The sequence below is a fragment of the Notolepis coatsorum genome (assembly GCF_963971535.1).
Source record: "Notolepis coatsorum genome assembly, chromosome: 12".
NCBI lineage: Eukaryota > Metazoa > Chordata > Actinopteri > Aulopiformes > Paralepididae > Notolepis > Notolepis coatsorum.
In genome coordinates, this window is record NC_140176.1 from 95,580,444 (window position 1) to 95,597,818 (window position 17,375).

General features: G+C 43.3%; 1 protein-coding gene across 1 annotated transcript in view; it reads right to left on the reverse strand.

The window, feature by feature from the left end:
* dcp2 (decapping mRNA 2) overlaps positions 1–17,375 on the reverse strand; it is a 54,888-nt gene that overhangs the window by 6,807 nt on the left and 30,706 nt on the right. The window contains exon 8 of the mRNA XM_084326518.1: positions 9,064–9,244. Within this exon, the coding sequence (XP_084182644.1) occupies positions 9,064–9,244 (181 nt within the window). The remainder of the gene's footprint in view (positions 1–9,063; positions 9,245–17,375) is intronic.

The window sequence follows — 17,375 nt, forward strand, 5'->3', positions numbered from 1 at the left end:
GGTACCGTATCGGTTCAAATGTGAACGGTACCCATCCCTACCACAGACACATAACCATGTCACCACAGACACATAACCATGTCACCACAGAAACGTAACACCAATAGAAATGACAATTATGTTTCATACAACAGTTCTGATATCTCTTGACAGTTGGGTTTATCCACAAGCGATTACAAGGCAGGAAACCAAGAAGACACACAAGACAAAGATGGGCGAACAGCACCCTCTGCTGGTCACATGCAATCAATGCAAGATCACAACTCAAATATAGGTCAGCTCACACTAACCACCCAAGCTAAACAACACGCACAGCTCACACTAACCAATACACAGCACCCAAGCTGAACAACAACACGCACAGCTCACTAACCAATACACAGCACCCAAGCTGAACAACAACACGCACAGCTCACACTAACCAATACACAGCACCCAAATATAGGTCAGCTCACACTAACCAATACACAGCACCCAAATATAGGTCAGCTTACACTAACCAATACACGGCACCCAAATATAGGTCAGCTTACACTAACCAATACACAGCACCCAAATATAGGTCAGCTCACACTAACCAATACACAGCACCCAAATATAGGTCAGCTCACACTAACCAATACACAGCACCCAAATATAGGTCAGCTCACACTAACCAATACACAGCACCCAAATATAGGTCAGCTCACACTAACCAATACACATCACCCAAGCTGAACAACAGCACTGCACAGGACTAACAATAGCAGACAGGACTAACAAACACTGTTGACACCAGTGTTACTTAACACATCCTGCGCCAAGAACGAGTTGCGCCGTTTTTGCCCGCCATGCGTTGAACGTCAAGAACGACTTACGCTGTTTTTGGGATCAATATTTCATTTTTTCGCCATGGCATTCATAATTCATCCAGCCAACCTCCGGACTCCAGCGGGACCCTGTATGAGATTGCAACGCCTCAATACCGCCGCCTGGTGGATGGTCGGGCGAGTTACACTCTCGCCAAAACCAGAAGTGCCGATCGGTGCGTCGAGGAAATCCCTCCGGCAGTCACATCTTGTTACGGGACTCCAGACAAACACTATAGTGCATTTGGATAGCTTTCTAAACTTAATAATCGATATGATTTTGGCGTTTATTGCGCCATACAAACCGGAAATTGATGTAGGAGATCGGCCTCAAATAATTGGGATCTTTCTCCTCCAGTCTCATCGGCGACCGGTAAGAGGACACTAACGTTATTTTCAGCCCGATTGTTTATTCATTTCACTGCAAACCATCTGATCAACGTATCAACCCATACTAAATAAAGCCGTTACTGACGATCAAGGAATTATAAACGACCCCCCCCCCTTTCCTTCATGCATGATGAAGCATAATGTATACCAATCATATACATTTGAATTTTTTAATATAGCGTGTATAGGAAAGAAACGCCAATCGATAATCTATCATAATGCATCAGGGCCTATAACTCTCGTTTTTGGAATTACTGCTATACCGTCTAAAACATACTTATATTCTAGACGGTATTAACACTTTGGTTGCCTAAGGTTAAATTAATGATATACCATAGATTGCCAGCGCTATTTGTCTATGGAGAAAGTCCCCTTCTTTGCAGGGCTATAACTTTTTTAATTCTATTGCTACATTGCCATTATTAGGGCCCATTCAAAGTCCTATATGTATTGTTCATTGTGTAGCAACGTTAAACTTTTTCATTCACATATTCATAGTAAAGTATGGTCTAATGTATAAGTATGTTTTCATCTCTTTCTGCAGCTTTCTCCAGAACGTGATATATAGCCCCAAATGCATTATATTGATGATGAAATACAGTTTGATGGCAATCAGCGCGATATAAAAAATTCCAACTAGACGTACTTCTAGAAGTTACTACACGTCATCTGATGTTGACCGGATGGGCGAGGGGGCGTTTATAATTCCGTGGGCAGCGTTATACCAATCATCTAATGTGGGTCAAATGTTGATAATATCAGTTATTATCGAAGACGGTAACGTTACACGCTGAAACTCACCCCAGTCTCCGCGCGCCGTTGGGCGATCATCGTCGAGTAGAAATTTTATCATTATGGGATATATTATTACCCGGTCCATCTCCAGCTTGTATAATGGTATATACGTCCAAATCATGTTGTTTATCGAGTTATTGGCAATCGATCGCTATGTAGTGTGACGAGCTAGAGTGCCGGAACCTATACCGAGTGCCCGGAAGTAATATGGCCGACCAGCAAAACCTCTACTGCGCTTCCTGTTAAGCGGTTGCGCCGATCGGCCACCAGATGGCGCTCCTGAACCACCAGAGAGCTCAGTGGGTCCTGCTGGTGGATCTCAGGCCAGCGGAGGGACATTATGAATCCGATCGCAGATTTTTGAAATATTGATATAAGGACGCTGTACAGCGTCCCCCGGCAACTTTAGCATGGCCAGGAAAGACGTCTAAAGACAGGTCCCGGCAGTCAAAGTGTTAACACAACAATGTATGAATGCAAAATATAACATTCCTACATCCTGAACGATAGATAATCGATGTTGAATGGGCCATAGTAATGTCAATATAGCAATCAAATAAAAAAAGTTATAGCCCTGCAAAGAAGGTAAACATCTCCATAGGCTTTCAACGGTGGCAGACTGGGTATATATTGATGGATATAGCCCATGGCGCCCAATGTGTTAATGGCCGTCTCTGCTGAGTGTATCTGGCCTGTAAGCGGTGTCCTGCTCTGCCTCCTGCCTCTCTGTCTCTGTCTCTAGGTGCTTGGCCTCTGTCTCTGCTCGAGGTGCTTGGCCTCTCTGTCTCTGCTCTGCCCTGTAGTGCCATGTAGTACCCTGTAGTACCCTGTAATGCCATGTAGTACCCTGTAGTGCCATGTAGTACCCTGTAGTGCCATGTGGTACCATGTAGTACCATGTAGTACCCTGTAGTACCCTGTAGTGCCATGTAGTACCATATCCATGTAGTACCATGTAGTACCCTGTAGTACCCTGTAGTGCCATGTAGTACCCTGTAATGCCATGTAGTACCCTGTAGTACCCTGTAGTACCCTGTAGTACGATGTAGTACCCTGTAGTGCCATGTAGTACCCTGTAGTACCCTGTAGTACCCTGTAGTACCCTGTAGTGCCATGTAGTGCCATGTAGTACCATGTAGTACCCTGTAGTACCCTGTAGTGCCATGTAGTACCCTGTAGTACCCTGTAGTACCCTGTAGTGCCATGTAGTGCCATGTAGTACCCTGTAGTACCCTGTAGTGCCATGTAGTACCCTGTAGTACCCTGTAATACCCTGTAGTACCCTGTAGTATCCTGTAGTACCCTGTAGTGCCATGTAGTACCCTGTAGTGCCATGTAGTACCATGTAGTACCATGTAGTACCCTGTAGTACCCTGTAGTGCCATGTAGTACCATATCCATGTAGTACCATGTAGTACCCTGTAGTACCCTGTAGTGCCCTGTAATGCCATGTAGTACCCTGTAGTACCCTGTAGTATCCTGTAGTACGATGTAGTACCCTGTAGTGCCATGTAGTACCCTGTAGTGCCATGTAGTACCCTGTAGTACCCTGTAGTGCCATGTAGTACCCTGTAGTACCCTGTAGTACCCTGTAGTGCCATGTAGTACCATGTAGTACCCTGTAGTACCCTGTAGTGCCATGTAGTACCCTGTAGTACCCTGTAATGCCATGTAGTACCCTGTAGTACCCTGTAGTATCCTGTAGTACCATGTAGTACCCTGTAGTGCCATGTAGTACCCTGTAGTGCCATGTAGTACCCTGTAGTACCCTGTAGTGCCATGTAGTACCATGTAGTACCCTGTAGTACCATGTAGTACCACAGGGCTGTACAGTGCGACGAGCTCGTCGCAAATTGCCCCTTTAATTGGCCGTTGCGATTGGTAAATAATATTTGGGGGCGGGCTTGCGAGTAGGGATTTCAAGCCTTGCATTCGCATTTCACTCCTAAATTATCCAAGCCGTGTGATGACGCCACTCACGCGAGCTGAGCACTCAGGTATGAGAGTGGGGAAAATCGATTGAGCACTCTGATAGACTGGCTGACTGTCTGATTTAGCTATGCCTATGAAGAAAAGTAAAGTTAGTATTGCTTCATATTTTCGACGCGTTCCACCTCCTAGTGAGCCGTCGAATGAAAATGTGACCGTCGAGAACATTGAGCCAGCAGTGGCAGTAGCCACCACCGCAGACCTGCCTTTGTACTAGGGTTGGATGCAGTTCCCTGTTGGTCAGTCTGTGTCTGTTATTCCATCTTCTTCTGCTCTGTTTAACGTTATACACTTCAAATAGTGCAGCATGTTTGAGAGTGCTCCCTTGACTGAGAGGATGGCTAGAGGATGGCCGGAACCACGAGAACTTTTATTAAACATTCTATTAAACATTCTGATATTTCCGCGGGTCTCGTGCAGTGGTCTCGTGCCACTGTCAACTAAAGCGAGCACTCGGAAGACACGCACCGTTTGACAGTGATATGCGCACTGACAGTCGGCGCAGTTGACATTTTCCAAGTGGGGGAAAATAAATCCTCTTCGTCCCGACTGTGTCCCGGCCCCGTGGAGGATTTTTCTTCATCCCAAATACATATTTTATTTCCCCCGGGACGACGGGACGGTGTTAGTCTCAAGCCCTGTCGTCGTATACCATTATCGATCCCCAGGTACTGGTTCAAATGTGAACGGTACCCAACCCTAACTGTTCAAAACAAAACGTCCCATTAAACTAAATAGTTCAGATAGCTCCTGATATCAATGTCTTATAACACTGAGTCGATGCGTATTCGAGCTGAGGGCACGCTGAATATAGTCAATAGGGCCCAGCTGCAGCGCCGGAGAATCCTGGCCGTAGCTGGAGGCTACAGTATAGGGTCCAGCTGCAGCTCCGGAGAATCCTGGCCGTAGCTGGAGGCTACTCGAGTACACACAGACAGTGGAGCTGGTTGCATATAGCGAGCATTTTGACTTGTTGCGTGGTGGCGATGTCTCGCAGATTGTAACTGAGGGGTACAATTCCCTGACTGTATTAATCAAGTACTGATATCATTAAATCACTACCGTCTATGTACTCCTGGCCAATACTGTACATAAGTATTATTAGATTAGAACACTCCCACAATAACACGGTTTTCCACACAAAATACTCGGTTAGAATATTTATTACATAAAGGATTATATTACATGACTTAGTTGCGCTTATAAGGCAAATAGAATGTGCATAGGCGAGTCAATAATGGATGTTAAGGATTATCTCTGGTACTCTGGGATAGGGGTGTACTACCGGTTGTAAGCCAGCAGAGGGGGCCAAAGCTCTATGCAAGTCCAGGGTCCACGGAGCTGTAGCAATGCACCTGGAGACGGTGTATTTACTCCCTGCGTCAGCGGAGAAAGCAGCCTGGTAATCCCAGGGTGCGCTCCGCGCAGATGAAGGTGGAAGCCGTGGGGTCTCCGGTACGACGGAGACGGGCTTGAGTGATGTCCCCACGGGCACGTGGGTCCCACAGCAGTGGGTGTAGACGGTTCTCTGCTTCCAGTAGCTCGGTGAAGAATGAAGAATAATAATCCTTGCCCGGAGAGTGGCACCGCTGGCGGGGTGTAAATCCTCCGTGGTGCTGCTGCTCCGGTGTAAATCCTCCGGTGCGGTAATGCACGGTTAAACTTGACGTTACTATACTATTAGCACGGGCAATAAGTGCTCTATGTCGACGCACAATTACTCACTCCACGTGGTCTTTGACTCGTAATGAAGGTTTACTAATAAATAGAGAACGATACGACAAACAGACGTATTAGGATAACACGAGACTATCTTGGGGCGATGCGAGCCCTGCTCTGCCCACGTTGCGTAGTGGGTGAGACGTTGCTTGGATAACTGAACCAGACTGAACTGAAGGCGAACTGAAAGGGAACTGCAAGGGGAGTTCTGTATTCGCCGCGCTATATTTATATGTGCGGGGGGTAAACGATGGTGCCAGCCTGCTCACTGTCTCGTAGCCGTGGGCGAAAGCGGGCATGTTTGGGCAAGTCCTGGCGGTAGCTTTCAAGTCAGCTCGAGGGGGGTATGGCGCTGGCGCCTAGGGGTCGCTTCCAATAGGAGAACGAATATTATGGTCTGTCCTGCTACCAGGTAAAGGGATATTCCGTATATATTGTACAAGGAATATACAGGGGATATCAAACGATATACAAATGTTATACATGGGATCTCAGGCAATAAATATATATATTCGGTTTAATCTGACCCTTTGTAACACAGATAATACAACTACAAGTATGATTATATAATATATATATTTTATTTAAAAAAAATTATATAAAATTATTTTTTTAATTTTTTTTAAATCAAAAACAATCGATATAAATAATGGTAAAAGTTATTTAAAAATGTGCCCCTAAAAAATATTTGTGTGCCCCTAGTGAAAAAGCTTAGCGTACAGCCCTGATGTAGTACCCTGTAGTGCCATGTAGTACCCTGTAGTGCCATGTAGTACCCTGTAGTGCCCTGTAGTGCCATGTAGTACCCTGTAATGCCCTGTAGTGCCATGTAGTACCCTGTAATGCCCTGTAGTGCCATGTAGTACCCTGTAATGCCCTGTAGTGCCATGTAGTACCCTGTAGTGCCATGTAGTGCCATGTAGTACCCTGTAGTGCCATGTAGTACCATGTAGTACCCTGTAGTGCCATGTAGTGCCATGTAATAATAATAATAATAATTTAGGACCTGCTCAGAGGTCATTAATCGGCATGCATTAATCGTCTCTGCGATTAACCCATCCCGTCGTCCTTCCCCCCCCAAGGGCAGTCGGGAGCAGACAGGCGCAACGTGAGCCGCACCATAAAATTATAATATATATATATAAAATTATTTTTTTAATTTTTTTTAAATCAAAAACAATCGATATAAATAATGGTAAAAGTTATTTAAAAATGTGCCCCTAAAAAATATTTGTGTGCCCCTAGTGAAAAAGCTTAGCGTACAGCCCTGATGTAGTACCCTGTAGTGCCATGTAGTACCCTGTAGTGCCATGTAGTACCCTGTAGTGCCCTGTAGTGCCATGTAGTACCCTGTAATGCCCTGTAGTGCCATGTAGTACCCTGTAATGCCCTGTAGTGCCATGTAGTACCCTGTAATGCCCTGTAGTGCCATGTAGTACCCTGTAGTGCCATGTAGTGCCATGTAGTACCCTGTAGTGCCATGTAGTACCATGTAGTGCCATGTAGTACCCTGTAGTACCCTGTAGTACCCTGTAGTGCCATGTAGTGCCATGTAATAATAATAATAATAATTTAGGACCTGCTCAGAGGTCATTAATCGGCATGCATTAATCGTCTCTGCGATTAACCCATCCCGTCGTCCTTCCCCCCCCAAGGGCAGTCGGGAGCAGACAGGCGCAACGTGAGCCGCACCAGGGGACCAATCCAAGTGCTCCTGTCCGTCTTCGTCAAGGACGCCACAGCGTTAGCGATCTTGTTGTTGTGCCATGTAGTACCATGTAGTACCATGTAGTACCATGTAGTACCCTGTAGTACCATGTAGTACCATGTAGTACCCTGTAGTACCCATGTAGTACCCTGTAGTACCATGTAGTACCATGAAGTATCCTGTAGTACCATGTAGTGCACTACATGGGAATTAGGAATAAGTTTAATGATTAACGCCCAATGTGACATATATGTAACATTTCAGATCTTTGCCATTAGGGGGCGCTATTTTGAAAATACATTCAGAAATGTGTTCTTTGTAGTCTATTTAGTCAGTCTTATGCCCCTCATAATTTTCCTTGAAGTAGAAATGGGTGTGGGTTCTAATGGGTTAACTTATTCTCTTTTTTTTTTACACTGAAATACGAATTCGAACTTGTCTACAATTCTGCAACGAATTTTGAATTAGATTTTTTGTTAAAGTGACAGCCCTACTATATATATACTAGGGCTGACCCCTATTAGTCGACTAATCGGTCGAAAGGAGCCGTAGTCGACTGGCCAACCTCTTCGTCGAATAAAAAAAAATATATATATATATATATATTTATTAGTTATTTTATTTTATTTGTATCATTCTTTCCAAAAGAAAAGAGCCTAGAAGCGTGGCTAACGCTAATGGCGTGCATACCAGAGGCTAACTGCCTACGAAAACAGGCACAGAGGCACTGAAAGAGGATTTCACCCGTCTAATGAACACACTAACGTCACGGTGACCAATTGCAGCCACTCTTATTGTCTGGGACCAAATACGGCCACGCCCCACTCCCAGCAAAAAGTGGGAATCTCTAGAATGGGTTTGGGGCGGCGCTGTATACGGAAGTGCCTCTCAAGGTGACGATTAGACAACACTTTCTTGTTGTCAGTAGATGGCAGCATTGGTTTAAAATTAAAGGCTGAAAATGTTGAGAACTACAACACTGCATTTCCCAAGAGCGTTAGCACAGGTCGCAGGTCACTGGGATGGGTCTATATTCTCCGACGTGATCTGAACAGCGTTAAACTATTACTGCAACCTCGGTATAGCGACCGCGAATGGCCAACTAATTATCTTAACAAAAGTGCGCTGGTAGCATTACATATGTTGTCTAAAGGGGGACATATGGTACAATTTAAGATTCTAATGATAATCGGCATATAAAGGACAAGATAAAGCATCGTTAATTTGTAAGAAACCTCAATGAAAACGGCGCAGGGTGCTATTGTTATGAAAATGTGATAGAATCCTATAAAAATGTGGACGCACTTGGCCTACGTTCCGTTAGACGACAAATATCAAGATGTATCCATCAGTGGACCAATTGCATGCTTTTGCAGAGGACAAGAAGCCTTCAGTCGACTCCTTCAGACATTAAGCACCCCCCACAGCCCAAATGGAATGATAAAAAATTCAAAAAAATAAAACAATTTAAAATTAAAATAAAAAAATATTATGCTTTTTTTTTTTGGACCAATAGTCGACTAACGGCAAATTTTGGCCAATCATAGTCGACCATCCAAATCCTTAGTCGGGCACAGCCCTAATATATACATGCCGCTCCTGAACCCTCGTCACCTTGGCTTTGAGGAGCTCAGTGAGCTCCTGCTGGCTGGGCGCTGCCGGCGGGGCCTTCTGTTTCTGGTGCTCCGTGAGCTCCTGCTGGCTGGGCTGTCCCGGGACCCTCTGCTTCTTGTGCCTGCTGCCCCAGCCCTCTCCTGGAGACGCCTCTGTACCCTGGGCCTGACTGTGCTTGGACCTGCACAGAGGAAACCACAGAGACATCAGACGGAATACAGTATTTTTTATTATTTTTTATTATTATGTTTTTGGTAGATCTTTTATTGTTTTTTTGCTACCGGGCAGTCCGGTAGAGAGAGAGGAAGTATGGGAGATAAGGTTAGACATTCAGCAAAGGTCGCCGGGTCCGGAAGTCGAACCTGGGACGGCAGTGTTGCACCGCAGCACGTGGTGCACCACCCTGGCCGCCCGCAATACAGTATTTCTACTTCATATTCACACGGATATGCTATTTTCCTGATGTTGGAATTTCTTTATATATATATATATATATATATATATATATATATATATATATTAGGGATGCTCGATATTGGCTTTTTTACCGATACCGATATTCCGATATTGTCCAACTCTTAATTTCCGATACCGATATCAACCGATACCGATATATGCAGGGTTTCCCACCCCAAAAAACGGAATAATTTCAGGTAACTAATCATTTCACTGGATATATATATATAACAAATATTGTTATTGTTTTTTTCTTTTTTTAAACCGATACCGATATTTTCCGATATCACATTTTACTGCCGATATCGGCCGGCCGATAATATCGGACATCCCTAATATATATATATATATATATATATATATATATATATATATATATATATATATATATATATTGATATCTTCTATACTATTTCTATCTGTTTATAGTATGGAGTGAATGATATGTTGTACCAATTCTGCAATCTGTTAAAGTTTTCAATCAATAGTATGGAGTGAGTGATATGTCAGGGTATCTGCAGGTTTAGCCCAGTCAGATTTAAGGCTTTTTAATACTTTTTTTTAATGCCACTCAGAATGAAATGTAATACCAATTTCCCAATAACAAAATGGTAGAAATCACGCAACGACACCAATTAGTTTAAGTTTAGGGACACATTTGTCCAAAGATGTTTATAACAAAACATAAAGGAGTAACTGGATTGGATGAAACAAAGGGGTGACAAACATAAATAGCAAATATAGCTGCAAGCAGCAATACCAGGGGCAGCAAGCGCAACAGCCAGATTTGAGCAAACATGCGGTTAATCGGAGTAACCGCAGCCTATTGTGATATATATATTTTTGCCTTATGGACCACTGCATAGGGTCCACTGATGGGCCTAGCATTGAGACTGCCATGTGTAAGTCATTTGGGGGCATGTATCTCAGTTCTGTGGCCCTCTTCTCCAATTCTGCTTCAACCTTTTTGAGTTCTACCATCTTTTCTCTGTGGCGCTTCCTGAGGGTGTTCGATTTTGTGATGAGCTGGGCCATTAACCATTTGGTTACCGAAAACGTAGAACTACGTTTCTGTCGCCCGATAGTTGAGTGCCGGAAACGTAGATCTATGTTTTTCTCACAGTATTTCTTTTATTATCTATTGCCATTCATAATTCAGCGGGGCACCTTGTGCATACTGTTCTGAGTGTGTCTGAGCTGGCAGACGGTCTTATACCGCCCTCGGCCATTATTGCACCCCGTTAGAAACGGGTTAGTTTATTTTCTCTACCGAGCTGCGGCGTGGGGGCGGGTCCTAAACACTCCGGCATAACACACGCTTGTAGGGATGGTTTGGACTACTGACCCCGCCCGCCAGTTGAAGTGCAATGCCCAACAACGTCGGGCACAGGATCGCTGTGGATAACTGGAATGGCGATGAGATTATTGGATTCTTTTTTTTGCATTACATCAGAGACCAGGTATGGACACTATATATGAAAGCTTGCGTTGATCTAAACCACATTGCATGCGTGCACGAGGAAGGATAATAATAATGATCTAGCGTTGATTTCAGGAAGATCCGATAATCAGGCGAAAAATTACAACGTGTTTATTGAATTACACGGTATAAAACGGAAATATACGGATGAAAAAAGAAGCTGTTTTTTGCACGTTGACGAGAAGCAACTCACTGAGACTCGACGGCGTTATTAGACCCATAGATATACTATAAAATATAGGTTTAGCTCTACAAACTACAACTACGTTTACATGGCAAGGAAGGGGTCACTTCCCGGAAGGGGTGTGGCACTCAATGTGTTAAGGTCCCAGCCTTCCCTTCTGCCTTCTCGGCCAGTTGGTCTGCATCCTGGCTGAGGCTGTTGTTTGTGACAGCTATGAGGGTTGCCTTGCTCTTTTTCAACGCTTCTATTTTCTGCTGCTTTTCTTTTCTGGCCCTGTACGTCAGACATCGTCTTCCTCTTCTCCTCCTCCAAGTGCATTCTGTACCTTGACCTTGCTGACGCAGTGGATGCCAGCACAAAGGCACCTTGGACCCTCTCATAGAACATCAACACAAACGTGTCCTTGTTTACATCCGTGATTAGATTATTTTGGAGGTAAGGGGCCAATCCAAACCTGGCTATGTAGGACGTTTTGTCTTTGCCGCATGTGAATGTCTTAGCGATTTCCGAGTCAGGGAACATAGCACGGAATACCTCTCCTAGTCCCTCATTGCCAGTGTAGGACTGGTGCTTTGTGACTGTTCAGAACCCACAGTACCTCAGCTTCAAGCGTTGGCGTGGAGCCGAATGTTATCCGGACTTCTGTTGGTGCAGATGTTATTGGTGTTGCAGGTAGTCCTACCTGAGATGGCACAGCTGAGGTGGAGGCAGCGGCCGAATAGAAATGCGTAATACTAGTAGTTTGCAGGCAGGTTGTCAATCGAGTTATGCTTAGCGCTCTGCATGTGCTGTCTCTCTTCTTTCCTTTCTTTCTAAAACACTTGAACGTGCTGTATCCAACCAACTTACTGCTTATCTCTTACAGAATGACCTCCTAGACCCCAATCAGTCAGGCTTCCGGACTGGCCACTCCACAGAAACGGCCCTCATTGCGGTCACAGAGGCACTTCACTTAGCAAAAGCGAAAGGCCTCTCCTCTGTCCTGATTCTCCTAGATCTATCTGCAGCCTTCGACACAGTCAACCATCAGATCCTCCTCGCGGCCCTCGCAGGAATGGGAGTGGCTGGATCTGCGCTGACATGGCTGACATCATACCTCAACGACCGCTCCTACCAAATGTCATGGAGAGGGACTCTGTCGGCCACCCGCCCCCTCCGGACGGGTGTCCCCCAGGGCTCGGTCCTAGGACCCCTTCTCTTCTCCCTCTACACTAAATCACTGGGTAACATTATCACGTCTCATGGCTTCTCATATCATTGTTATGCCGATGATACTCAACTCTTCCTCTCCTTCCCTCCCTCAGATATCCACGTCTCTGAGCGGATCTCGGCCTGTCTGTCCGACATCTCCGCCTGGATGACGACCAACCACCTCAAACTGAACCTAAGCCAAACAGAATTGCTCCACCTGCCGGCCAAATCCTCCCCCCTGACCGACCTCTCCATCACAGTCGAGAATGCAGCTGTGACCGCGTCCCCGACCGCCAAGAACCTTGGTGTCGTCCTCGACGACCAGTTGAACTTCTCTGCTCACATCGCAGCGACAACCAGAACCTGCAGATTCCTCCTGAGCAACGTCAGAAGGATACGCCCCTTCCTGACAAAAGAAGCCACCCAACTCCTCGTCCAATCAACAGTCATCTCCCGCCTCGACTACTGCAACGCACTGCTAGGTGGCCTCCCGGCCACTGCCACCAAGCCTCTTCAACTCATTCAAAACGCAGCGGCCCGCCTGATCTCAAACCTACCGAAGTCGGCCCATGTCACCCCACTTCTTAGGGACCTGCACTGGCTCCCCATTGCTGCACGTATCCGCTTCAAGGCCCTCGACCTAGCATACCGTGCGGCAAAGGGAACCGCTCCCACCTACCTCCGATCAATGGTCTCTAACTACACACCCTCAAGACCCCTACGCTCTGCATCTTCTGGCCGCCTCAGACCTACTCCTATCCAAGCTCCGGGAGGGTCATCAAAGAGAAGCCGCCTATTCTCAGTCCTTGCCCCACAATGGTGGAATGAACTACCCATCCCAGTTAGGACAGCCGAATCCCGTCCAATCTTTCGCCGTCGACTAAAGACTCACTTCTTCAACCATTATCTGAAATGATTAAAAAAAAAAAAAAAAAAATCTAACCCTGACTAACCTTACTGTCATGCACTTGTCCTAATAAACTAACCTACACACTGTAACACGCAACACTTTGATGAACATTGTTACTCAGCTGATAGAGTTGTACCCTTCTTGCTGTCTTGTCGTACAGAACTTGTAAGTCACTTTGGATAAAAGCGTCAGCTAAGACTAAATGTAAATGTAAATGTGCGACTCGACTGCTTTCACCCCCATCGTCCCGAGTTTAAAATCCTTTTTGCAGTTTGCAGCGGGCCTCATGATCATCTTTGACTGGGACCAACCATGACGCAAACACTGGGTTATCGAGCCAGTTCTCATTAAATTTGCACTTTCCCATAACGAGTGCAAATGCCTGGGGCAGTTCAACTAACGTAACGTTATCGATTGCTAACGTTAGCTATTTTTTTACCTAGCTAGCTGATATCGTAGCTAGCTAACTTGGCTTGTTAGCTATGATCGCTCGCTAGCTTGCTAACTAACTCTTAGCTAGCTAGCTAGCTAGCTAGCTAACATGTATACGGTTTCTTTGTCTAGCTAACCTGTGTCGAACGTATCAGAGATTTTCAAATTTTTCTAAAAAGAAATCTAAGAATTTCAACTTTTTCTACCCTCTCAGTCTGTATCTTGAAGCCAATGTTATCGATTGAACTTGAATATTGTGCTCTCGAGAGTAGACTCCGTTGCTGAAATAGTTCCCCACAAACATAAGGACCTCTGTTGGTTGCACTCATTCCGTACTTATAGCTGTGGAGACAATGGTGTGGCTCATTTGACAGACAATACTTGTAGTGCAACATGGAAAAAAAATGTGTTTCTACACACTGTAGTTTGTAGTTTATTACACGCTAAACATCACGCATTTCCAAGATAATCCAGTATTTTTTCATAGATCGAGAGATAAAACGCGTTATGTACAATAAGCCCGAATCGTTCTGGTTGATTCCCTGAACCCCCAAATCAAAATATAACATGTACATATGTACATTCACAAAATCATCAAGGGGGGTGGGGCGTTTTAACTCAAACTGTGATCATGTTTGCAGAGCATGTTTTATGTCCGGTGAAACACAGAACTGTGATCGTTAGAAAAACACGTTTCAGGTTCGGTAAAATAGACATAGAATATACCTTACCTTAGCCAGAAGGTATTCTAAAAAAGATTTATTCCAAGTGATCGCATCGCCATCGCGATTACCAGTGTTATATGTCTATACAAGTTTCGATGGTAAAATACGCTTAGGCAACGGAATTTCGAGGCGATCAATGTGAATCTGTTCAAGCAGGAGCCCCTACCAAAAAAAAAGAAGGTAACTGTGTATCCACGCCAATGCAATTCCAGTTCAGACATAGACGATACTGCCACCTGGTGATATTCGATCGGCATTGCAATTCCAATGCCGATGGAATCAGAGGGATCAGAGGGAAAAGATCAAAGGATCTAAGCGTAATATTACGTGTTTGGCGCCCAACGGTTGGCGAGCAAACACGTAATATTACGTGATTGGCCGTGAATGAGTTAAGGCCTTTATTTTTTATTTAATACATTCAATACTTTTTAAGAATCCATGTGTAGTATGGAGTGAGTGATATGTGTAGTATGGAGTGAATGATATGTGTAGTATGGAGTGAATGATATGTGTAGTATGGAGTGAATGATATGTGTAGTATGGAGTGATAATTGTGTAGTATGTAGTGAATGATATGTGTAGTATGGAGTGAATGATATGTGTAGTATGGAGTGATAATTGTGTAGTATGTAGTGAATGATATGTGTAGTATGGAGTGAATGATATGTGTAGTATGTAGTGAATGATATGTGTAGTATGGAGTGAATGATATGTGTAGTATGTAGTGAATGATATGTGTAGTATGGAGTGAATGATATGTGTAGTATGGAGTGAATGATATGTGTAGTATGTAGTGAATGATATGTGTAGTATGGAGTGAATGATGTGTGTAGTATGGAGTGAATGATATGTGTAGTATGTAGTGAATGATGTGTGTAGTATGGAGTGAATGATATGTGTAGTATGTAGTGAATGATATGTGTAGTATGGAGTGAATGATATGTGTAGTATGGAGTGAATGATATGTGTAGTATGGAGTGAATGATGTGTGTAGTATGGAGTGAATGATATGTGTAGTATGTAGTGAATGATATGTGTAGTATGGAGTGAATGATATGTGTAGTATGGAGTGAATGATATGTGTAGTATGGAGTGAATGATGTGTGTAGTATGGAGTGAATGATATGTGTAGTATGGAGTGATAATTGTGTAGTATGTAGTGAATGATATGTGTAGTATGGAGTGAATGATATGTGTAGTATGGAGTGAATGATACGTGTAGTATGGTGTGAATGATAAGTGTAGTATGTAGTGAATGATAAGTGTAGTATGGAGTGATAATTGTGTAGTATGTAGTGAATGATATGTGTAGTATGGAGTGATAATTGTGTAGTATGGAGTGAATGATATGTGTAGTATGGAGTGAATGATATGTGTAGTATGTAGTGAATGATAAGTGTAGTATGGAGTGATAATTGTGTAGTATGTAGTGAATGATATGTGTAGTATGTAGTGAATGATATGTGTAGTATGGAGTGAATGATATGTGTAGTATGTAGTGAATGATAAGTGTAGTATGGAGTGATAATTGTGTAGTATGTAGTGAATGATATGTGTAGTATGTAGTGAATGATATGTGTAGTATGGAGTGAATGATATGTGTAGTATGTAGTGAATGATAAGTGTAGTATGGAGTGATAATTGTGTAGTATGTAGTGAATGATATGTGTAGTATGTAGTGAATGATAAGTGTAGTATGGAGTGATAATTGTGTAGTATGTAGTGAATGATATGTGTAGTATGGAGTGATAATTGTGTAGTATGGAGTGAATGATATGTGTAGTATGGAGTGAATGATATGTGTAGTATGGAGTGAATGATAAGTGTAGTATGGAGTGATAATTGTGTAGTATGTAGTGAATGATATGTGTAGTATGGAGTGATAATTGTGTAGTATGGTGTGAATGATATGTGTAGTATGGAGTGATAATTGTGTAGTATGGAGTGAATGATATGTGTAGTATGTAGTGAATGATATGTGTAGTATGGAGTGATAATTGTGTAGTATGTAGTGAATGATATGTGTAGTATGGAGTGAATGATATGTGTAGTATGGAGTGATAATTGTGTAGTATGGAGTGAATGATATGTGTAGTATGTAGTGAATGATATGTGTAGTATGGAGTGATAATTGTGTAGTATGTAGTGAATGATATGTGTAGTATGGAGTGATAATTGTGTAGTATGGAGTGAATGATATGTGTAGTATGGAGTGATAATTGTGTAGTATGGAGTGAATGATATGTGTAGTATGTAGTGAATGATATGTGTAGTATGGAGTGATAATTGTGTAGTATGTAGTGAATGATATGTGTAGTATGGAGTGATAATTGTGTAGTATGTAGTGAATGATATGTGTAGTATGGAGTGATAATTGTGTAGTATGTAGTGAATGATAAGTGTAGTATGGAGTGATAATTGTGTAGTATGGAGTGAATGATATGTGTAGTATGGAGTGATAATTGTGTAGTATGTAGTGAATGATATGTGTAGTATGGAGTGAATGATATGTGTAGTATGTAGTGAATGATATGTGTAGTATGGAGTGATAATTGTGTAGTATGGAGTGAATGATATGTGTAGTATGGAGTGATAATTGTGTAGTATGTAGTGAATGATGTGTGTAGTATGGAGTGAATGATATGTGTAGTATGGTGTGAATGATATGTGTAGTATGGTGTGAATGATAAGTGTAGTATGGAGTGAATGATATGTGTAGTATGGAGTGATAATTGTGTAGTATGTAGTGAATGATATGTGTAGTATGGAGTGAATGATATGTGTAGTATGTAGTGAATGATATGTGTAGTATGGAGTGAATGATAAGTGTAGTATGTAGTGAATGATAAGTGTAGTATGGAGGGATGAATATGTGTAGTATGGTGTGAATGATAGGTGTAGTATGGAGTGAATGATATGTGTAGTAGTTGTCCC